The sequence below is a fragment of the Somniosus microcephalus genome, chromosome 8 (genome assembly GCF_052327205.1).
Source record: "Somniosus microcephalus isolate GS21.2 chromosome 8, FLI_Smic_1.0, whole genome shotgun sequence".
NCBI classification, from domain to species: Eukaryota; Metazoa; Chordata; class Chondrichthyes; order Squaliformes; family Somniosidae; genus Somniosus; species Somniosus microcephalus.
This window is the reverse complement of record NC_140994.1, coordinates 177301638-177327899: the sequence shown is the minus strand read 5'-3', so window position 1 is coordinate 177327899 and position 26262 is coordinate 177301638. Positions and strand designations below refer to the sequence as shown.

General features: G+C 42.1%; 1 protein-coding gene across 2 annotated transcripts; it reads right to left on the bottom strand.

Annotated features, from left to right (window-relative positions):
• Positions 1-204: 204 nt before the first annotated feature.
• Positions 205-25957, bottom strand: bnip1b (BCL2 interacting protein 1b). Of its 2 annotated transcripts, XM_085995393.1 has the most exons (6): positions 25818-25949; positions 18001-18093; positions 14290-14381; positions 5175-5279; positions 3902-4020; positions 205-1665 (listed from the first exon to the last, which is right to left on the bottom strand). In XM_085995393.1, the coding sequence occupies exons 1-6, from the start codon at positions 25899-25901 to the stop codon at positions 1469-1471; spliced, it is 690 nt and encodes a 229-aa protein (XP_085851519.1). In that variant the 5' UTR covers positions 25902-25949; the 3' UTR covers positions 205-1468. The 2 variants fall into 2 exon arrangements, with proteins under 2 accessions (XP_085851519.1, XP_085851520.1); XM_085995394.1 differs by lacking the exon at positions 18001-18093 and having other exon boundaries at positions 25818-25957.
• Positions 25958-26262: the final 305 nt, after the last annotated feature.

Here is a 26262-nt window from a genome sequence, read left to right as displayed (position 1 = left end):
TCATGTTTATTTTTGACTCATCTTAGGGGCAAATGACAATTGAGTTTTATTGATCCTTTTAAAGATCAAAGTTTAAATGAGGAACAAGAATGCAAAAAGAGCACAAATGTGGTATAAAATACACAGAAGCTATTTCCCAAATAATAAGTATTCAAACTCTAAACGGCCTTCACTGACCACAGAACTTCATCAAGATAGAATAGATTACACTTTTTCCAAAGCTTTATTTTTTGACAATTTGCAATATACATTTTTTACTCCAATAATTTGTAGTTTTTTATGCCCCAGCCAAGACTCTTCATATGTACAAGCTAAATAAGATGAATAATGTTGTCCACATATTACTATTTAAATACTTAACAAATCTGTTTCATATTTTTAAGCATGCAAACTTTCTAAACCATAGTAACCACATACTTCATCATTGTTAGAGTCCAATAAGGCCCAGATACTTATATTAAATATGAAGAGGTTACAAAAATAGATTTATACAGCATATTAATAAAAGGAGTACCACAATGGAGGTAAATAATTGGTCCCATTTGGGCAAATATGAAGATATTTGTTTCCACGGATAAAAAGTTGCTGAAAACTATTTATACTGCGTTCATAGTTTTAAAAGGAATGAAATAGTTATATCCTGGGGTAATATTTTTGGAATCCAATCAAATTCAGCTGGCTCGACTGTACATATTACGAACAGATACTATTAACAAAAACAGTTGTATCTTAGAAATTTTTGCTTTTATACTGTTGTCACAGATACAAACTATGGCATTTCTTAGGCAGATGCTCCTGCCACCAGCGTACCGTGGCTGCAGTGTGTACCATCTATAAGATGCACTGCAGCAACTCGCCAAGGCTTCTTCGGCAGCACCTCTCAAACCCATGACCTCTTCCACCTAGAAGGACAAGGGCAGCAGGCGCATGGGAACACCACCACCCCCAAGTTCCCCTCCAAGTCACACACCATCCTGACTTAGAAGTATATCGCCGATCCTTCATCATCGCTGGGTCAAAATCCTGGAATCCCTACCTAACAGCACTGTGGGAGTACCTTCACCACACGAACTGCAGCAGTTCAAGAAGGCGGCTCACCACCACCTTCTCAAGGGCAACTAGGAATGAGCAATAAATGCTGGCATTGCCAGCGATGCTCTGATCCCATAAACAAATTTTTAAAAAAGGTAACAGCACACAGCTGAAGAAAAGGAAAAAACTCAAAATATTTTAAGTTGGAAACAGTTATGCTTAGCTTCCTAGTGGTCAGTTAACTTCCAATTAGGTACTTTAATGAACATAAAACAAGACATTATTTACAAGGCTCACTTAATGTGCTTCCATTTCAATTCACATGCAAATATAAAACTTGAACTGGTTTCATCATCCTCACAACCAACGCCTTGGATCATTTTTAAACGTTCCCAATTTCAATTTCCACTTGATGTGAGCCTTTTGTATTTCAGCTCTATAAAAAAGGAAACAGGCGTTTCTTTAAAATATATACGACAGTTGCCAAAAACAGAGCCAATGCAAGGAAAATAAGCAGCTTGTCAGTCAGTTCTCTGCGATTGTACTTTGTAATCAGCTTGCGCCCCAGCTGAATGGTACCAGTCATGTTTTTAAATTCTTCATTTGTCTCCTGAACCGTTCGTGAGGATGTTGCTTAAGTAAAAGGAAACATACTAATTAATTAAAGATTTACATTAAAACAATACAATGCAAGACAAAGAGTTACATTCCTAGCAATGAAACTTTGATGATTTTTAAAATAGTAGCATCAAAAACCGAGATGAGCAGTAACGTACCAAAACAAGTCAATCAAGGTGCATAATGTAACCAATAAAGTGGTAGTGACTTGATTATATTTCCCACTACATCTTCGAGAACTAACCCAAAGTACATTCATTTGTTCTCACTTAGTGGAGAATAACCACTAAAACAATGACTAGAAAACAAGAAAAGATAAGGTTTATATAGTGCTTGATTCCATCCTCAGGACATCGCAAAACACTTCAATAAATGACTCTTGACGTGTAGTCACTGCTGTTATGTAGGCAATTGCAACAGCCAAATTGCGCACAAGAAGATCCTACAATCAGCAAATTAAATGATGAATGAACAAAATTTGACACCACCCTATAGTCCTAATATATTTTTCCAGTCAGTTTGTTCTACGTCCTCACTTCATTATAAAAATCTCATATTTATGAAACCTATGAAATAATACAATATTGGGTTAACGTGCTAAAATTGATACAAGCACTTACAGCATCTGCATTTCAATAAAGTTTTGCAAATGCTGGCATTAAATTTGATATTTACAACAGTATGTCAGACAAAAGCATTTTGGCATTATTGCAAATGCTGATCTTTTAAATACAAGTATTAAATAGATTCTGTACCAAATGCTTCCACTGATAATGGAATTGTCACAATGTACTTTTTGGTTAGCTCCCAACCACCATATGGCCTCACTTGACTGTTATAGCTGGAAAATGGTCGAATATGCAAAACTGCAATCAGCTACAGAATTTGCAGTTTTATTAATGCAGCTAACTTGTTCAGAAAAATCACATTTATTAGTCAGGGAAGAATTAATTAAATGATGTCAATAATTGAATGTTACTTTTTGGACTTTTATGGTCGATAATATCATTAACAAAAGTTTACCTCGTCATCTACCTGATTTGTGTTTGTGGGACCTTGTGCGCAAACTGGCGGACACATTTGCCTATATTACAACACTACACTTCAAAACTCATTCACTGGCTTTGAAGCACTTTAGGACATCCTGAGGACGTGAAACGTGTGATATAAATTCGAGTTCTTTCTTTTGATATTTCCTTGCGTTCAGCACCACTGACTACTTTCATAAGTGGATCTTGCATCCCCTACAAAACAGTGTGCCTTTTGCTGCCCAATATCTAGGTAAATGTAGTGAGATCGAGAGGTGAAACACAGAACCCTGGTCACTGTGCTCGATCTTGCTAGAATATATCACATAGTGCCACACGAACTCCTTGACTTCTGCAGGTGAAAGAATAACACTATCAGACCGTAACTCAGGCTACAAACTACCAGACATATTTATTCCGCATAAAACAGGTGGAAGAACAGTTTTCAATGCAAACAGTATATTTATAGTAATTGCAATCTTTTACTAATCTCTGGAATGCCAAAAACAAAGTTGCATATCCTGTACTAACCTTCAACAGAAGAGTGACCCTCGAAATACGGACACTTAACTGCTTTTGTGACACTCGCTACCATTAACTAGACTTGTACCCTGATGGTTTCAGACTGGCTGGTGAGCTGACTGCAGACAGTCAAATACAAGCCCACTGTCATTAGCTCTGGGCTACAGATATATCTGTCAAAGGGACTACAAAGAATCATGGCTCTGGATCTCTCAAAGACCAGACTCACATCTTCACCTCAAATATAGCTATCAATAAAAAATCTCCAGGATGCTAACCACATGGGATATTTGAACTGAATGGTTTGACCCCTTTCGGAGAAACATATTGATCTCTTCCAATTACTTTGATAAAGAGGTGATTAAAAGGAATTTAACGCTCATATTTTCAACCAAAAGAGATGCCACTTTGGACAAAAATAGGTCTAAGACTCTTAACAGACATTAGCATATTTAACTATCTTTTGTCCTATAGGAGCAAGCTACAGACACACAACAATCTCCTTGGTATACTAGACCGTAATGTGTAGTCTCTGCAGCTTGAAGAATCAGCTAACAGTGCTTAATCTTAACCCTATATGTAGTGTGACCAGCAAGAATCCAATAAATAATCCGCCAGACAAAAATCCTTCATTTGTGTCACACAATAATTTAACATGGAGGAAACCAGAGGTAATCCTTACGCTACTTCTTCACTCTTACCCAGTGTCTGCACTGACTCTTCACTCTGCTGCACCTGTTGTGACATCATCCTACTGATACTCATCAAACTCTCTGTAATGCTGCTTGCTGTCTGTACCAAGCCTTCCTTTGTCATCTTTCTGAAACCCAAGAGAACTTAGTTTATTTCAGCAGTAGTGATTTTTCTGTGGTCTTTCTTCATTGTTTGGTCTCAATTAGATGAGCAATGCAAAAGTACCCTGGACAGTTTGATCACAGTTTCCAACTGGATTATATAAACGGTGATAAAAAAAGAAACCAAAACTCACAAAAACCCGTGTTGCAGAGCTTGTTTTAGAGAGCACTCAAAAAGTATAAACGTGTTAAGAGTGCACACAGAATGTAAAAGTCATTGGCAGATTTTTGAAATCTTTTTGTTCAAAATGTACTTTTCAGTACAGTATCTCCAGATGGTGATCTCCTTCAAATAGTTTCCAATATTCATTGGAATTGGATGCTGTCAATATGTAATTTTTGATGTTAATTCTTATTTTTTTTGTTAAAAAAAAAGGCAAAGTGATTAAGATTGAAACATGATTATAGTCAACAAGGCCCAATTTTGAAGAAATGTAGTAATTTTGGAATTCCACATTCCTGCTTCATTTCAGTTATATATGCAAATAAATATTCAAAAGCTCAGGTTATGTCATATTACTGTAGTTTATCACAATGGAAGGGGAAAAGAAATTAGCGCACTGGGGCACGATAATTTAAAAGTTAGAGTTAAAAGTTGAAGAGTACAACAGAACACAATGAATCCTGCACTGTCAGAATCACAACAATGTCAGCTGCATAATTCTATTATTTAGGCCTATAGGCTCTGGGATGTTCTGCTTCTTCTCTGAATCCTTTTAAAGGACCAGTGTGCAAAACCACACAGAGTATTCAATAGGTGTCTTCACCAATGAACTCTACCTATGATACATGTAAGGGGAATTATATTGTGAAACACGGATGCTGCTAATCATATCTGTATGGTCACACAAACCATGCACTGCAGATGGGGACTTCTGGTTTGCTACACATCATGCACTTCTGAGGAAATAAGTGTGACATCCTGGAAGGTTAGTTAAGCTATATCCAAAAATCCTATGTTTGAATTGTTGTATATCAAGACTCCCCAAGAAAAATGATTAATAATTCCTATTACAAACAAATACAATGCACTCCGAAGATAAATTATGCATGGTATAATGTTGTAAAACGAAATAATATGGACTTTTTTTTTTTTTTTTTTTAAATACACATAACTTACCGTTGTCGAACTGAAGAATCTCCACTTTGTAGCAATTCATCTTTTTCATAATTGTCTATGGCAAGCTTGCAGGCCAGGTTTGCTTTTCGCCAAGCAGTTTGGTTGCTGTAAAGGAACACACAATGACATTAGTATGCTGTGAGGTAATGAACAACTGGCTATAGGCAATCATCTGCACCTTCCTACTGCAGCAGTGTCTCTGGCTAGTTTGAGACTTGCCACACAAGGCTGCTTTTTTAACTACATGACTTTATGAAAATGTATTCTGCCAATAAATAAAAAAAAAGTGTTGATATATGATGAACACAAAAAAACATCCAAACTTCTGTAATTAAGGAAAGAAGCATTTAGAATCATAGAATAGTACAGCACAGAGTAAGGCCATTCGGCCCATTGAAATCTCTTCTGTACCCTCTCTAAAGCCTTCATGTCCTTCCTAAAGTGTGGTGCCCAGAATTAGATACAATGCTCCAGCGGGGGCCAAACTAGTGTTTTATATAGGTTTAGCATTTGTTTGGCTTCTGTACGCTATGCCTTGATTTATAAAGTCCAGGATCCCATATGCTTTATTAACTGTTTTGTTAACCAGTCCTGCCACCTTCAAAGATTTGTGCACAAGCACCCCAGGTCTCCCTGTTCTTGCACCCCCTTTAAAACTGTACCATTTAGTGTGTATTGTGTCATCTCATTTTTCCTACCAAATTGTATCACCTCACACTTCTATGCATTGCATTTCATCTGCCATGTGTCTACCCATTCCACCAGCCTGTCTATGTCTTCTTGAAGTCTATTACTATCTTCCTCACTGTTTATTACACTTCCAAGTTTCATGTCATCTGCAAATTTCGAAATTGTGCCCTGTACCCCCAAGTCCAAGTCATTAATGTATATCAAAAACAGCAGTGGTCCTAGTACTGACCTTGGGAACACCACTGTATACCTCCAGTCCAAAAACAGCCATTCACCACAACTCTCTGGTTTTCTGTCCCTCAGCCAGTTTTGTATCCATGCTGCTACTGCTCCTTTTACCCATGGGCTTCAATTTTGCTAACAAGGCTAGTATGCAGTATTTTGTCAAACACCTTTTGAAAGTCCATATACACAACATCAACTGCACTGCCCTCATCCACCCGCTCTGTTACCTCATCAAAAAACTTAATCAAGTTAGTCAAACACGATTTGCCCTTAACAAATCTGTGCTGGCTCTCCTTTATTAGTCCATGCCTGTGCAAGTGGCTGTTATCTTTCTCCCAGATTATTGTTTCTAAAAGCTTCCCCACCACCGTAATTAAAGGAACATAGGAACAGGAGTAGGCCATTGAGCCCCTCGAGCCTGTTCCGCCGTTCAATGAGATCATGGCTGATCTGCGACCTAAATCCATATACCTGCCTTTGGCCCATATCCCTTAATACCTTTGGCTAACAAAAAGCTATCAATCTCAGTTTAATATTAACAATTGATCTAGCATCAATTGCCGTTTGCGGAAGAGAGTTCCAAACTTCTACCACCCTTTGTGTGTACAAGTGTTTCCTAATTTCACATCCTGAAAGGTCTGGCTCTAATTTTTAGACTATGTCCCCTAGTCCTAGAATCCCCAACAAGCAAAAATAGCTTCTCTCTATCTACCCTATCTGTTCCCCTTAATATCTTGAAAACTTCAATAAGATCACCCCTTAACTTTCTACATTCTAGGGAATACAACCATAATTTGTGTAATCCCACCTTGTAACTTAACCCTTGAAGTCTGGGTATCATTCTGGTAAACGTACGCTGCACTCCCTCCAAGTCCAATATATCCTTCCTAAGGTGTGGTGCCCAGAACTGCTCACAGTACTCCAGCTGTGGTCTAACCAGGGTTTTGTATAGCTGTAGCATAACTTCTACCCCCTTGTATTCTAATCCTCTAGATATAAAGGCAAGCATGCCATTAGCCTTTTTGATTATCTTCTGTACCTGTTCATGACATTTTAATGATCTATGTACGTGGACTCTCCAAGTCCCTTTGGACCTCCACTGTTTTTAGCTTTTCACCATTTAGACAGTACCCTGTTCTATTCTTTTTAGGTCCAAAGTGGATGATCTCACATTTGCCTACACTGAAATCCATTTGCCACAGTTTTTCTCATTCACGTAATCTGTCAATATCTCTTTGTAATTTTATGCTTTCATCTACACTACCTACAATGCCGCCTATCTTTGTGTCATTGGCAAATTTGGATATATGACTTTCTATGGCATCAGTGGTAGGGAAATTATTGGAAAAAATTCTGAGGGACAGAATTAGTCTCCACTTGGAGAGGCAAGGATTAATCAGGGATAGTCAGCATGGCTTTGTCAAGGGAAGATCATGTCTGACTAATTTGATTGAATTTTGAGGGGGTGACTAGATGTGTGGATGAGGGTAGTGCAGTGGATGTGGTATACATGGATTTCAGTAAGGCTTTCGATAAAGTCCCGCATAGGCGACTGGTCAAGAAGGTAAGAGCCCATGGGATCCTGGGTGCCTTGGCACATTGGATCCAAAACTGGCTTAGTGGCAGAAGGCAGAGGCTGATGGTCGAAGGTTGTTTTTGTGACTGGAAGCCTGTGTCCAGTGGGGGTACCGCAGGGATCGGTGCTGGGTCCCTTGCTGTTTGTGGTCTACATTAATGATTTGGATGTGAATGTAAAAGGTATGATCAGTAAGTTCACAGATGACACGAAAATTGGTGGGGTGGTAAATAGCGAGGAGGGTAGCCTCAGTCTGCAGGTCGATATAGATGGGTTGGTCAGATGGGCGGAACAGTGGCAAATGGAATTTAACCCTGAAAAGTGTGAGGTGATGCATTCTGGACGGACTAAAAAGGCAAGGGAATACACAATGAATGGTAAGACCCTAGGAAAGACAGAGGATCAGATGGACCTTGGTGTGCATGTACATAGATCCCTGAAGGCAGCAGAACAGGTGGATAAGGTGGTTAAAAAGGCATATGGGATACTTGCCTTCATTAGCCGAGGCATAGAATATAAGAGCAGGGAGGTTATGATGGAGCTGTACAAAATGCTGGTTAGGTCACAGCTGGAATACTGTGTGCAGTTCTGCTCACCACACTATAGGAAGGATGTGATTGCTTTGGAGAGGGTGCAGAGGAGATTCACCTGGATGTTACCTGGGCTGGAGTGCTTCAGCTATGAAGAAAGACTGGACAGGCTGGGGTTGTTTTCCTTGGAGCAGAGAAGGCTGAGGGGGATCTGATTGAGGTGTACAAAATTATGAGGGGCATAGATAGGGTAGATAGAAAGGAACTTTTTCCCTTAGTAGAGGGGTCAATAACAAGGGGGCATAGATTCAAGGTAAGGGGCAGGAGGTTTAGAGGGGATTTGAGGAAGAACTTTTTCACCCAGAGGGTGGTTGGAATCTGGATCTCACTGCCTGAAAGGGTGGTAGAGGCAGGAACCCTCACAACATTCAAGAAGCATTTGGATGAGCACTTGAAATGCCATAGCATACAAGGCTACAGACCAAATGCTGGAAAATGGGATTAGATTAGACAGGGCCTGATGGCTGGCGCGGATGCGATGGGCCGAAGGGCCTCTTTCTGTGCTGTATAACTCTATGACTCTATGCCGTCGTTAACGAATACTGTGAATAGTTGAGGACCCAACACAGATCCCTGCAGAACACCACTCGTCACATCCTGCCAATTTGAGTACCTACCCATTATCCCAACTGCCTGTCTCCTGCCGCTCAGGTAGTTTCCTAAGCAGGTCAATAATTTGCCCTCAATTCCGTGGGCTTCTACCTTAGTTAACAGTCTCTTATGTGGAACTTTATCAAATGCTTTATGGAAGTCCATATAAATAACGTCCATAGACATTCCCCTGTCCACTACTTTAGTCACCTCCTCAAAAGATTTAATCAGGTTTGTCAGGCAAACTGACTGGCCTGTAATTGCCAGGTTTATCCTTCTCCCCCTTTAAACAAAAATATACTTTTCAAACTGTTGTGTTGAGTGTAGTGTTGAAGTCTCCAAATGTAACAAATTTAGAATGCAGTTAAAGTTTAAAAAAAGCATGTGTAAACTTTCACGTGTCCAAGACAATAAACAATATTGCACTATTAACAAGTCTTAGACCAGGGGTTGTCCAAAAGTTTTCTCTTCATGGGCCACTAGTTATCATGGAGCCCCATGTTCTGCTTATGAAAAGCTATGCAATACTGCTACTACCACAGTTGGAAACTTGCTTAGGGTTACCCTTTTCATATCCTTTTAATGCTTTAGTACTTTTTTCCCTCCTCTCCTCCAGTTCAAGCAGGCACTCTCTCCCACTCACTTTAGGTCAAGGTAACGTTTTTTTTCTCTTTCTCTCAATTCAGGATGCCACTCTTCTCCTGCTCAATTTAAATTGGCAGTCTTCGCCCCTTCCACCCTTTAATTCAAGTGGGCACTTTTCTTCTTCCCCATCCGCAATTTTACACCAGTACTGTTCTCTCTTGCTCCAATTTCACACTGGCAATCTCATGCCATCAGCAAGGCTCAAGGCTTCTCCCCTCCTTAGCACCTCTGCTGCTTCCCACTTCCTGCTACTACTCCAAACAATTGAACATCGCTGCACACTATAGGAGTGAATTCCTGCCCATAGTGCAATAGTGTTCAGCAGCAGGAGGTAGGAACTGGCAGAAGCACGGAGAGGCGAAGAGTCTGGAATCAGGCACTGCTCAGAAGGGAAGGAGGGGAGTGGAGCAGCTGCGCTGTACGTATTTGGGCTGGATGTCCAAGCTCGTGGGCTGGATCCAGACCTCAAGCCATAATTTGGACATCCTTGACTTAGACCTTTAAAAACCAACATATTCTTTACATACTGGCCATCAATAATGGCCCTCTTTTACTTGTGCCAGAACATAGTATATTCACACCCTTTCCTGGAACAGGTGTTATTTTTGTGTATCTGTAATAAACATTAACAAATAGAATAAGTTTATGTTGCACTGCTCTCAAATCTTCACAGTCCTGTATTAAATATTTTTACATTACAAAGAAGTCATCAAATCTGCCACACATCATCTTAACTTGTATTTTATTATTACAATGATAGAAATAACCCGATCATGTGCATATCTGTGGGGCAGCCTTGTATAAAAAAAATACAGACAACTGGTGCCACCAAGCACCGTTAAGATTGACATTACAGAATAGCAATGAATCAGAACTGTCATTTTAGTTTGTGTTAATTGGGTCAATTCAGTTCCTTGGAATGTAAGCCCTTGTACTTTCTTTAAAGTCAAAACTTGCTTCTTGCAAGCAAGAACATATTTTTTGAAACTGTTCTGCACTGAAACAGACACACCTGAAACAATTTGGAACCTAAATGTTTTTCCAAGCAACGAAAAATAAAGAAACACTTGCTTAAAATATGTGCAAATGCACCTTGTGAATTTGTGTATGGCAGACAATTTTTTAAAACTAATATAATGCAGTTTGGAATAAGGTAACAGCAAGACACAGAAGAACTGGTTTATAGGAGGCAGAACCACTAACTGAGTGAGAGCGCGCCAACAATTCAGGAAGACATCCAGCTTTATGCTGCTGTGGGAGGCAAAGGAGGAGATTGCAGGGGCTCTGACACAAATTTTCAGAACCTCTCTGGCCACAGGGGATGTACCAGAGGACTGGAGAACAGCTAATGTAGTACCATTATACAAGAAGGGTAGCAAGAATAAACCAGGGAATTACAGGCCAGTGAGCCTAACATCTGTGGTAGGGAAATTATTGGAAAAAATTCTGAGGGACAAAATTAGTCTCCACTTGGAGAGGCAAGGATTAATCGGGGATAGTCAGCATGGCTTTGTCAAGGGTAAATCATGTCTGACAAATCTGATTGAATTTTTCAAGGGGGTGACTAGGGGGGTGAATGAGGGAAATGCTGTGGATGTGGTTTACATGGACTTCAGTAAAGCTTTTGACAAAGTCCCGCATAGGAGACTGGTCAAGAAGGTAAGAGCCCATGGGATCCAGGGTGCCTTGGCGCGTTGGATCCTAAACTGGCTGAGTGGCAGGAGGCAGAGGGTGATGGTCGAAGGTTGCTTTTGTGACTGGAAGCCTGTGTCCAGTGGGGTACCTCAGGGATCGGTGCTGGGTCCCTTGCTGTTTGTGATCTACATAAATGATTTGGATGAGAATGTAAAAGGTATGATCAGTAAGTTCGCAGATGACACGAAAATTGGTGGGGTGGTAAATTGCGAGGAGGAAAGCCTCAGGCTACAGGACGATATAAACGGGTTGGTCAGATGGGCGGAAAAGTGGCAAATGGAATTTAACCCTGAAAAGTGCGAGGTGATGCATTTTGGACGGACAAATAAGGCAAGGGAATACACAATGAGTGGTAGGACCCTAGGAAGTACAGAGGGTCAGAGGGACCTTGGTGTACATGTACATAGATCCCTGAAGGCAGCGGAACAGGTAGATAAGGTGGTTAAAAAGGCATATGGGATACTTGCCTTCATTAGCCGAGGCATAGAATACAAGAGCAGGGAGGTTATGATGGAGCTGTACAAAACGCTGGTGAGGCCACAGCTGGAGTACTGTGTGCAGTTCTGGTCACCTCACTATAGGAAGGATGTGATTGCTTTGGAGAGGGTGCAGAGAAGATTCACCAGGATGTTACCTGGGATGGAGCACCTCAGCTATGAAGAAAGACTAAACAGGCTGGGGTTGTTTTCCTTGGTGCAAAGAAGGCTGAGGGGGGACCTGATTGAGGTGTACAAAATGATGAGGGGCATAGCTAGGGTAGACAAAGAGGAACTTTTCCCCTTAGTAGGGGGGTCAATAACAAGGGGGCATAGATTCAGGGTAAGGGGCAGGAGATTTAGAGGGGATTTGAGGAGGAACTTTTTCACCCAGAGGGTGGTTGGAATGTGGAACTCAATGCCTAAAAGGGTGGTAGAGGCAGGAACCCTCACAACATTCAAGAAGCATTTGGATGAGCACTTGAAATGCCATTGCATACAAGGCTATGGACCAAATGCTGGAAAATGGGATTAGACTGGACAGGGATGGATGGGCGGCGCAGACATGATGGGCCGAAGGGCCTCTTTCTGTGCTGTAAAACTCTATGACATCTGATTCAGGCCTGGGGAAATGCCCATCTTAACTTGCTGATTTTTAAAAGCAATTCATGGCAGAATTTGGGTAGTTTAATAGCAAAGAAAAGACCCATTCTGGAACCAATCCAGCATTCTTTTGCCACTATAAATTGAGTAATAGTTTGTACAAAATTGTTCAAGATCACCAAACGTTTTATGAATTATACAGCAATTGATGGGTTCTACTAACCATTCATGTTTAAAAGTATATACAGGAAACTTTGGTTTATCCGGAGGTTAACTGTCCGGAATGCTCGAGCCACCGGCAAAAATCAGGAGCCGTTTCATTAGTTTTTTTTTTCTTTTCGTTGCTTTTTTTTTTCCCCACCAGTCAGGCTCTGCAAGGTCTCGCTGAAGCTGTTGCTAAGCTACAGAGACACTTGCAAGGTACGGCCGACTGTTTAGAAGCTGTTGCTAAGCAACAGGGTTTGTTGCCAGATACGGAGCTCAAAATCTCCGTATGTTTCAACATTAGCGCTGGTTTGTCCGGCAGTTTTGATGGGACGGCAACAGCTCGGTCCAGTCGGTGCCGGATAGCACAGTTTCCTGTACATGATCTTTTCAGGGATTAATCAAACTAAATGATCACAATATCTTCTAGGAGATTTTTTTCCCTTTATAGGAATTTGTCTTTTGCAAAATTCTGATATGACAAACAAAAGTCAGCCCAGCCTTTGCTGCTCTCCTCTCCCACTCCAGGACTGGGATGATGTAAAATTACTCTGTGTACCAGTGCCTTTGACAACAGGCAGAATCATTACTTTCTTAAGTGACAGAGTTGATCCCTACTACAATAGACATAACCATCTTTTTCATTGGTATGATTTTAAATTAAATAATAATGAGCGCTTGGGGCTCAATTCCAATCAGCATTCAGCTAGCTTAAGTAGGCATTTCTCATTTTGTTTCTAAAAGAAATGGCAATTTAAGACAACTAAGAACTGATAATAATCAAACCTCTGGCAGGGACAGAAGTTAAGTTCATACTTCGCCCAGCATAATTCTGCAGTTTCAACTGATTGATAAATTGTTCTTTTAATTATTCTTTTAATCCCTGTCGTGGACATATCAACATCCAAACACTGCTAACAACAGGACAGAAATGTACACTTCGACAATCAAAGTCAAACTTTAAGACATTAATATGTCCAGAATTAGAAACCTGGTTACAAAAATGTTATTTTGAGAATTAATTTACTGTAGAAAGTACACTGGAATCTGACGGGCATATAATTTCCAAATAGATTTTGTTACAGGAAGAATTTGCCAGAACTTGTGACATGAGATCAAGTTACAAATTAGTACTTTAATGTGTTTTAAATAGAAATAATATCCTAAAGGCATTCAGTACTTAAAAGAGTACATAATAGGAAAAAAATGCACTCAAGGCTACTTTATTCTAACAAGCTGGAGCAGCAAGAGACCGTAGTGAGGCTTGCACATCATCAAGCTGTGGCTGCAAGAAAATGGAAGGAGCGTAGACATACAAGCTGCATGTTCAATGTTCAGACTACAGTGGAGTGATTATTATAAATTAGTTACACACTGAATTTTATTAATGTTCCCCAAGTTGGAGGAGCTGTAATCCAATACAAATCTTCAGCTATCATTTGTCGAATTTCACTTTAAAAATCATCTTTTGTTATAAAGGTGTACTGATACTGTAGTAGCAAGTCTGTGTAGGACTCTCTTAAAATTACATTGTGATAATGCTATAGAATTATGAAATAATTCCATTTGATATGTTTAGCTTTTGAGGCAATGTTAAGATAAAATTACACTGTGATTGGACTATAAAAGTAGAGAAGGAAGACAGGGATGATAGCTACAAGTCTTCTGTTTGTCTTCATTTCGACCCCTGAAAACTTAAGAAAACAGAATCTTTGCAAGCCCAAGAAATATGTATAATCCATGAAATGTTTCTAAACAAGTAAAGCTTAGAACTCACATTACCCCAAGGTTTTCAGATTTGCACCTCAATGATCATTTACCTTAACATCTGTTTGCGATGATTCTCCACTTCAGCCAGCAGAGTTTGTTTATCAGATTCTTTGTCTTGTTCTTTTGCCATCTGTTCTAGATCCTTCAGAATAATCAGGAAAGTATGTTAGTGTTCATACATAAGAGACCACTTAAAAACCTGAAGGTGGGCCATCAAAACTACAGCCAGGCCAGAATATCCGACTCTATATTGCTAAAGACTGCAGTACTTTCCTTTACAACTCTTTCCTCTCTCTTATTAGTCCCTTGCTTGCTTATCTACTTTGCACACACAAAATGGGGAAGCCCAATACCTAGGTTAAAGATAAAGTGAACTTTGTCATAGTACGTTACCCTTTTCTACGGTAATATTTTACTTAGTAGAGCTGTGAAAAGTCAACTACTCCTAAGGAGTTGCGGATAGCATTTTTTTTTTAATAAAAGGATGCACACTCAACATAGCATACCATTCACTTTCCCTCTAACTCAAAGTCTCAAAACTCCACTTTCATCTTTTCTGTCTCTCGGAGATTTCCCTCAAGGCTTTGCTTGATGGCATTTATAAAATATTAAACAACAGAATAAAGCTTTATAAAATCTCCATTTCCTCATTGTCTCTTCACTTTTGCCTCTCAGGGTAATGGCTCCATGATAAACAGGGCCAAGCACTGTGTGAAAACAGAGACTCCCAATTTTGGGCACTGATGGAAAAAGTTCAGAAAAGAGCAAAAAGGACGACTGCAGGACTTGGAACTATAAATGATGCAGAGATTCAGAACTGAACATGTTTTCATTTGGGAAAAGATAGTTCAGAAATGACATGATTCAGGTCTTTGAAATTCTGGGGAAATTGATTGTATAGAAAAAGCACGCAATTTAATTTGAATTGTATTTCCTCTCATTGTCTAGATTTGTGCCCAATCAACAAGCCTCAAGCAAGTCTTAAAATGAGATGGAACTGTGTTCCCAAACCCACACCAGTATATGTACAGATAATCTAACAAAAGTAGTTAATTTGACATTATTACCTCTAAAAAGAGCTGGATAAATATCTGGTTAGGAACAGGATTCAGGGTTATGGGACAAGTACAGACATAGGCATCGAACACTCTACAGCAGGGGTTCTCAACCGGACGTCCACGGTCCCTAAGAGTTCGCCATAAGGTTTCAAGAGGTCTGCCAGTGGCTCCCTGTCTCCACTGCGCAAACAATTTAAAGTTGATTTAATGCCAATCCCTGAAGGTTACAGTATCCAAAGCACAGAGTTTTACCTTCCACCCCCAAGACACTGATCAACGCCAGCACAGTATCACTTTAGTCCCCGGCCCCACACAGGATGTGAAGAACCAGAAACCACCGCTTGGCCCCAAAGGTTCACGGCCATCAGTCCACCGTGTTATCAAGGAGACAGCGTCTAGTCTCAGCAAGTGTGCTCAGCTCGTTAGTAACGGACAAGAGGAGAAGCGAGAGCTGGTAAGGCCTTCAACACCATCGGTCTCATCAGCATTCTAACAACTCCGGCGACCGTCTACCAACCTCGGCGACCATCTACACTTTATTAATTAAGTAAGTAAAACAAAAAAAATGTTTAATTGTATAACTAATTTTATACAGAAAAAAATAACTGTGTTGTGTTACAGAGGGTCCTTGGAATTTTTATAACATGGGAGGGGGGCCTCAGAAGCAAAAATGTTGAGAACCCCTGCACTACAGAACATAATGGACCCTGAACTGCGAGGCAGTGAAGAAATAATGTGAAATGAATAGCCTGAGGTTTCCTTCATTTACCAGAACAGGTTAAGAGAATCTTTCCTCGGGAGATGAAATATGATGGGCAGTCTATAATAGAGCAAACTGCACATGGTCTATGGAAGGAATGCACTTCATGGTTGAAGGGTCTTTTGTTACCATATTCTTATTATAATTTGCTGAGCTACCACCGAGGATGGGAAATTACTCCCACATCTCCGTTATCACCTTACAAGAATGGTAGTAGTGTTATTGCACGTGAACAAGCAACATTAAAGAGGCAGAAAGAAAATAAGAGATATTCCCCCAAACGGATGTAGGAAAGGAGCAGCCTCACATTAAGCAAGGAGTTTAAGCTGCACATTCAGCAGCTAACCAACAGATCAAACATAAGCACAACACTACCATACCCCTACCTCATTGTCCTGTATGTTTTATAGACAGTGAAATAAAACAGTTTGTGCTTCAAACCACATGGTGCCTTACCTAGGGTTAACTTTGTTCGCCTTCAGAGAGATTGAAGGTGTACACACGTGTAGAACATGAAGTTACAGTCCAGATCAAAGGGGAATGTCATTGTTGCACTCCAGAGTCCTGTTACTGCACAAATAGATACAGAGCAGTGGGTGCCAACTTCCATAAAAAGTAGCTGCTCAGGCCACTTAAGAGAGTGACTGACACCACTGAACCCAAGAACGTATCTATGGCAGACCCAAATTTGTAATCTTACCTTTCCCCACCTTCAAAAATCTCCTCAAAGGCTCTCCCTTCAAACCGGCCTCCTCTAATTTTCCTATTACTGCTCAGGTTCAGTTTGCACTTCTGTGAAGTGTCTCGGGATGTTCACTATGTTAAAGATGCTTTATGAAATCAAATTGCTGCGGGCATCAAGAATAGAATCAGGTTCGATTTGGATGTTCCCGATGGTTGAACTATTTGCCAATACTCCCTGCCCAAGCTCACTCATGAAGAATAGCCACTTGGGTGAGGTATTAGAACCGCAGTTGTTGAGAGAAACTGGAGAAAACAAATTGAAAAAAAATACCAACCCAAGAATTTCCTCGTTTTCATTTTTAGTTGATATAGAAACAGAAACCTGGCACCAGTGATGTATATCAGAAAGGTTAAATACAGTATTATAGCTTACATTTTTCTGTTCATAGATACTGGTTTAAATAATCATAGATTTCCAAAAAAATTTGACAGATGAATTGGCAGCGTTTGACAGCTTTGAGAAGCTGTCAAACACTGAATCTCTGTTCTAAGGTGAGCCCTTGCACAGAAGACTCACCAAGACCTCTCTCTTCAGCAGAAAGCAGATGGCTGCTGCATCTGAGAATGCAGCAGCCATTCTGTCATCTCTGCCGTTGAGATGAGGCACCTCTGGATCCCCAAGGTTTGAAGCCTGCAGAAAGAAACAACGGTAAGGAAACTTTTCCCAACACTTTACACTCACCTCCCATACTTACCTGTCCACACTTGCACCCATCACTCACCTCTACAACGGACATCTCGACCCCTCTCACCCCCGCAGACCCACTGCTCACCTCACTGACCCTGGCGAGGTTCGCAGCTGTCGGGAAGCCCGCACTTGCAGGTGTAAAATGGGGATAAGCCTCAAAACTGCCTGTTAACTGGCAGTTAATTGGCTCTAATCCCCTTCCCACCTCGAGGAGACGGGTCCCTATGCGAGTTGGGGACCCGCCTCTGGGGAAGATGGTTCGGAGGCGGGTTCCAATTTTTCCCATTTTGCCAACAGTCCCGCCTTCAAACCCGCCTCCTCAGGGCTGGTAAAATCCAGCCCCAGGTGTTAAAAATGATTACGTATTCCGGTGAGTGTCCTAAATGCACCGAGTTGCTTGTTTTATTGTAAGGAGTACAATTGCTCAGTTTGTTTGCGTGCCTGGATAAAGTGGATATATTAATATTTCTTGTTGGGCACTATTTTAAGCAGAAAAAAGGTCTTCACTCACCTGTATTCGAAGTCGGAGTTGCTGAAACATTTCCTTCACTTTAGCATTTAATTCTGTGAGCAAACTCAAGGGACCAGGACTGTCTCTGATATCCTGCAGGAAAATTAACTGGTGTTCACAATCCAGCTCTTCTCAGCCAAGCATTGGGTTTAACACTACACAGACATATCCCATGAGAGATTCTTATCCAGTGACAGATTAAAAACAAACCATAATAGTTTTTAGCATTATTTCATGAGAATGAAGTACATGAAGTTGAAAATACATGCAAGTTAGTCATGTTACTAATATAAAAAGTAAAAAATGCTGGAAATTCACAGCAAGTTGCTCAGCATCTGATAGAGAGAGGTTTAACATTTCAGGAGAGGTTTAACATTTCAGGTGTGACTAACAGAAATTTATATAATTTAATGAATGTAATACATTACTTATAATCTTTTTTGTCATCTATCATTAAAGCTTTAAAACCAAGTTACAATTTAACAAGAGAATGAAGAACTTTCAACAGTGTGCAGGTCAATTTTCCATTAAAGGTTGCATTATGCTTTAATTGGCAGTATTGAAAATTACCTTAGCCAAATTAATTTGGCTGGCAAAGTACAGCAACCTTATAGTAGAGAGACCTTCGCTTCTTAAACATTTACAGAAATATAAAGATTTTAACAACCAGTGGTGAAACTTAATTTGCCTTCCATTTGTAGCATGGCCCAATAACATATGTCATTCAAGAGCTGTGGACAGTGCAGGACTGTGAGATCACCTTGTCAGGAGAATGCTATGGGCAGTTTCACCTTGCACCATATCAATCCATTTCTCATTGCTGCTTTTATCCTCCAGGACACACAAAAACATAGGAACAGGCGTAGGCCAATCAGCGCCTCCAGCCTGTTCAAACAGATCATGGTTGATCGCTACCTCAACTCCAGTTATCTGCCTTTGATTCATATTCCTTGATAGCCTTACCTAAAAAAAAAAATGTCGAACTCAGTCTTGAAAATTTAAATTGACCGGGCAGTCAGTGCCATTTAGGAGAGGGAACTACAAATTTGCACTACCTTTTTAGCGAAAGTGTTTCCTGATTTCACTCCTGAATGGCCTAGCTCAAATTTTAAAGACCATACCCCTTGGTTCTGGATTCCCCACCACAGAAAATAGCTTCTAGCCTATCCAATCCTTTTATCATTTTGATCATCCCCTCAATCTTCTAAACTTAACAGAATACAAGCCAAGTTTATGCAACCTGTTTTCATAACTTAACCCTTTCAGTCCTGGTAAATCTGTGCTATACCTGTCTCCAAGGCCAATATATCCTTCCTGGGGTGCCCAAAACAGAGTGCAATATTCCAGATGAGGTCTGACCAAGACCCGGTACAACTGACGCATCACTTCCTCACTTTTGTATCCCAGTCCCCCTCCTTGAGATAAGGCCCAACATTCCATTAACCGGTCTACTAGCTTTTATTGATTTATGTACATGGACACCCAAATCCCTTTGTTCCTCCACAGTTCCTAGTCTCTTGCCATTAAAAACATCCACATAAATGAAGTCCCTCATCCCTGGAACCATTCTTGTAAATCTTTTCTGCACCCTCTCGAAGGCCTTCACATCCTTCCGAAAGTGCGGTGTACAGAATTGGACACAATACTCCAGTTGAGGCCGAACCAGTGTTTTATAAAGGTTCATCATAACTTCCTTGCTTTTGTACTCTATGCCTCTATTTATGAAGCTCAGGATCCTGTATGTTTTTCTAACCACTTTCTCCTGCCACCTTCAACCATTTGTGCACATATACCCCCAGGTCCCTCTGTTCATGCACCACTTTAGGGTTGTACCCTTTAGTTTATATTGCTGCTGCTCATTCTTCCTACCAGAATGTTTCACTTTTCTGCAATAAATTTCATCTGCCACGTGTCTGCCCATTCCACCAGCCTACGTCCTCTTGAAATTATGAAATTGTCCCCTGTACACCCTAGTAACGACCCACACGACTGTATATCTTCACACACACACTGCACATAGACCACACACACACACACAGACTACACACACAGACTACACACACACACTACAGACTACACACACACAGACTACACACACACAGACTACACACACACACTACAGACTACACACACACACACTACACACACTACAGACTACACACACACAGAGACTACACACACACAGAGACTACACACAGAGACTACACACAGAGACTACACACACACAGACTACACACACAGACAGACTACACACACAGACAGACTACACACACAGACAGACTACACACACACAGACTACACACACACACAGACTACACACACACAGAGACTACACACACACAGAGACTACACACACACAGACTACACACACAGACTACACACACACAGACTACACACACAGACTACACACACAGACAGACTACACACACAGACAGACTACACACACAGACAGACTACACACACACACAGACAGACTACACACACACACAGACTACACACACACACAGACTACACACACACACACACACAGACTACACACAGACACACTACACACAGACTACACACACAGACTACACACACAGACTACACACACAGACTACACACACAGACACAGACTACACACACACACAGACTACACACACAGACTACACACACACAGACTACACACACAGACTACACACACAGACTACACACAGACAGACTACACACAGACAGACACACAGACTACACACACACAGACTACACACACACACACAGACAGACTACACACACACACACAGACTACACACACAGACAGACTACACACACACAGACTACACACACACAGACTACACACACACAGACTACACACACACACACACAGACAGACTACACACACACACAGACAGACTACACACAGAGACACAGACAGACTACACACACAGACAGACTACACACACACAGACTACACACACACAGACTACACACACTACACACACAACCACACACACACACAGATTACACACACACAGACTACACACACAGACACACACAGACTACACACACACAGACTACACACACACACAGACTACACACACACACACACACAGACCACACACACAGACTACACACACACAGACACACTACACACACACACAGACTACACACACACTACACACACACACAGACTACACACACAGACTACACACACACACACAGACTACACAGACTACACACAGACAGACTACACACACACAGACTACACACACACACAGACCACACACACACAGACACACTACACACACACACACAGACTACACACACACAGACTACACACACAGACTACACACACACACACAGACTACACACACACACACAGACTACACAGACTACACACAGACAGACTACACACACCACACACAGACTACACACACACAGACTACACACACACAACACACACACAGACTACACACACACACAGACTACACACACACAGACTACACACACTACACACACAGACTACACACACACACAGACAGACTACACACAGACAGACTACACACACACAGACTACACACACACACAGACTACACACACACAGACTACACACACACAGACACAGACCACACACAGACCACACACACACAGACACACTACACACACACAGACTACACAGACTACACACACAGACTACACACACAGACTACACACACACACAGACTACACACACACAGACTACACACACACACAGACTACACACACACACACACAGACTACACACAGACAGACTACACACACAGACTACACACACTACAGACTACACACACAGACACACACACACACTACACACACACAGACTACACACACACAGACTACACACACACAGACTACACACACACAGACTACACACACACAGACTACACACACACAGACTACACACACACACACAGACTACACACACACACAGACTACACACACACAGACTACACACACACAGACTACACACACACAGACTACACACACACAGACTACACACACACACACAGACTACACACACACACAGACTACACACACAGACTACACACACACACTACACACACACAGACTACACACACACAGACTACACACACACAGACTACACACACACAGACTACACACACACAGACTACACACACACACAGACTGACTGCACACACACACACTGACTGCGCGCACAGACTGACTGCGCACACACACACTGACTGCGCACGCACACACGCACACACACATGCACACTGACTGCACACGCGCACTGACTGTATACGCACTGACTGTATACGCACACGCACACTGACTGTATACACACACGCACACTGACTGCACACACACACGCACACTGACTGCACACACTACAGACTACACACACAGACACACTACACAGACTACACACAGACACACTACACACACTACACACACACAGACTACACACACACAGACTACACACACACAGACTACACACACACACAGACTACACACACACACAGACTACACACACACACAGACTACACACACACACAGACTACACACACACAGACAGACTACACACACACAGACAGACTACACACACAGACTACACACACACACACACACAGACAGACTACACACAGACAGACTACACACAGACAGACTACACACAGACAGACTACACACAGACAGACACACACACAGACTACACACACACACAGACTACACACACACACAGACTACACACACACACAGACTACACACACAGACAGACTACACACACAGACAGACTACACACACACACAGACTACACACACACAGACAGACTACACACACACACACAGACTACACACACACACACAGACTACACACAGACTACACACACACAGACTACACACACACAGACTACACACACACAGACTACACACACACAGACTACACACACACAGACTACACACACACAGACTACACACACACACAGACTACACACACACAGACTACACACACACACAGACTGACTGCACACACACACTGACTGCGCGCACAGACTGACTGCGCACACACACACTGCGCACGCACACACGCACACACACATGCACACTGACTGCACACACACACGCGCACACTGACTGCACACGCGCACTGACTGTATACGCACTGACTGTATACGCACACGCACACTGACTGTATACACACACGCACACTGACTGCACACACACACGCACACTGACTGCACACACTACAGACTACACACACAGACACACTACACAGACTACACACACAGACACACTACACACTACACACACACAGACTACACACACAGACTACACACACACACAGACTACACACACACACAGACTACACACACACACAGACTACACACACACACAGACAGACTACACACACACAGACTACACACACACAGACTACACACACACACAGACTACACACACACACACAAACACACACACAAACACACACACAGGCTACACACACAGACTACACACACACACAGACTGACTGCACACACACACACTGACTGCGCGCACAGACTGACTGCGCACACACACACTGACTGCGCACACACACACGCACACACATGCACACTGACTGCACACACACACGCGCACACTGACTGCACACGCGCACTGACTGTATACGCACTGACTGTATACGCACACGCACACTGACTGTATACACACACGCACACTGACTGCACACACACACGCACACTGACTGCACACACACACGCACTCAGACTGTACACACACACAGACTGTATATACACACACACAGACTGTATATACACACACACAGACTGTATATACACACAGACTGTATATACACACAGACTGTATATACACACAGACTGACTGTATACACACACTGTATACACACACTGTATACACACACTGTATACACACACACTGTACACACGCGCACACTGACTGCACGCGCACACTGACTGCACGCGCACACTGACTGCACGCGCACAGACTGTATACGCACACGCACAATGACTGTATGCACACACTGACTGTATACACACGCACACACTGACTGTATACACACAGATTGTATACACACAGACTGTATACACACACAGACTGTATACACACACAGACTGACTGTACACACACACACTGACTGTATACACACACACACTGACTGTATACACACACACACAGACTCTATACACACACACACAGACTGTATACACACACACGCACAGACTGTATACATACACGCGCACTGACTGTATACACACACGTGCACTGACTGTATACACACACACTGACTGTATACACACACACACACTGACTGTATACACACAGACTGTATACACACACGCACTGACTATACGCAGACTGTATACACACACGCACTGACTGTATACGCACACTGACTGTATACACACACGCGCACTGACTGTATACACACACGCGCACTGACTATACACACACACTGACTGTATACACACAAGCGCACTGACTGTATACACAAGCGCACTGACTGTATACACAAGTGCGCCCTGACTGTATACACACACTGACTGTATACACACACTGACTGTATACACACACACACTGACTGTATACACACACACACACTGACTGTATACACACACACACTGACTGTATACACACACGCGCACTGACTGTATACACACACTGACTGTATACATACACTGACTATACACACACACTGACTGTATACATACACGCACACTGATTGTATACACACAGACTGTATACACACACAGAGACTGACTGTATACACACACAGAGACTGACTGTATACACACACGCACACTGACTGTATACACACTCACTGACTATACACACTGACTGTATACACACACACACTGACTGTATACACACTGACTGTATACGCACACTGACTATACACACACACACTGACTGTATACACACACACACTGACTGTATACACACACAGAGACTGACTGTATACACACACGCACACTGACTGTATACACACACTGACTGTATACACACAGACTGTATACACACACACACTGACTGTATACACACTGACTGTATACGCACACTGACTGTATACACACACACACTGACTGTATACACACACACACTGACTGTATACACACACGCGCACTGACTGTATCCACACACTGACTGTATACATACACTGACTATACACACACACTGACTGTATACACACAGATTGTATACACACACAGACTGTATACACACACAGAGACTGACTGTATACACACACGCACACTGACTGTATACACACACGCACACTGACTGTATACACACACACACTGACTGTACACGCGCACTGACTATACGCACACGCGCACTGACTATACGCACACGCGCACTGACTATACGCACACGCGCACTGACTATACGCACACGCGCACTGACTATACGCACACTGACTGTATACGCACACGCGCACTGACTGTATACGCACACTGACTGTATACGCACACGCGCACTGACTGTATACGCACACGCGCACTGACTGTATACGCACACTGACTGTATACACACACACTGTATATACACACACAGATTGTATACACACACACAGACTGTATACACACAGACTGTATACACACACACAGACTGTATACACACAGACTGTATACACACACAGACTGTATATAGACTGTATATACACACACACACAGACTGTATACACACAGACTGTATACACACACACAGACTGTGTACGCACACTGACTGTATACACACACATTCCTATTCCTGCGCCGTTCCTGTCCGGCCGATCCGGTATTTTTTATGGAGGGGATAGGACATCGAGTGAAGTAGCCGCGGCTTCACCTGCACCAGCGCCTTGATCTCCAGGTCATATTTGATGATCTCCTGCGCGCAGATCCTGACGTGAACATCCTGAGCCGACGCCATCTTTCCCCAGGACGACGGCGGACGGAGAGCGAGAAACGCGCTTTATTCCAAAATAGATTCGCGAGCGAGGAGAGTAAATCAAACCAGAAAACGCTGGAAATACTCAGCCTATCAGGCAGCATCTGGAGAGAGAAACAGAGTTAATGTTTCAGGTCGATGACCCTTCAAGGGTCATATTTATTTCAGATTTCCAGCATCCGCAGTATTTTGCTTTTGTGTTAGCGATCAAGAGGCTGAGTTTCAAACTGCGGCATCTCCCGCTATATTCACTAAAATGCTGCATTTCTATTCTCTGTTTCTGTATCTTGACCCGAATGCCATCGGCTTTGTTATTATTTATGTTGTTTTTATAAAATATAAA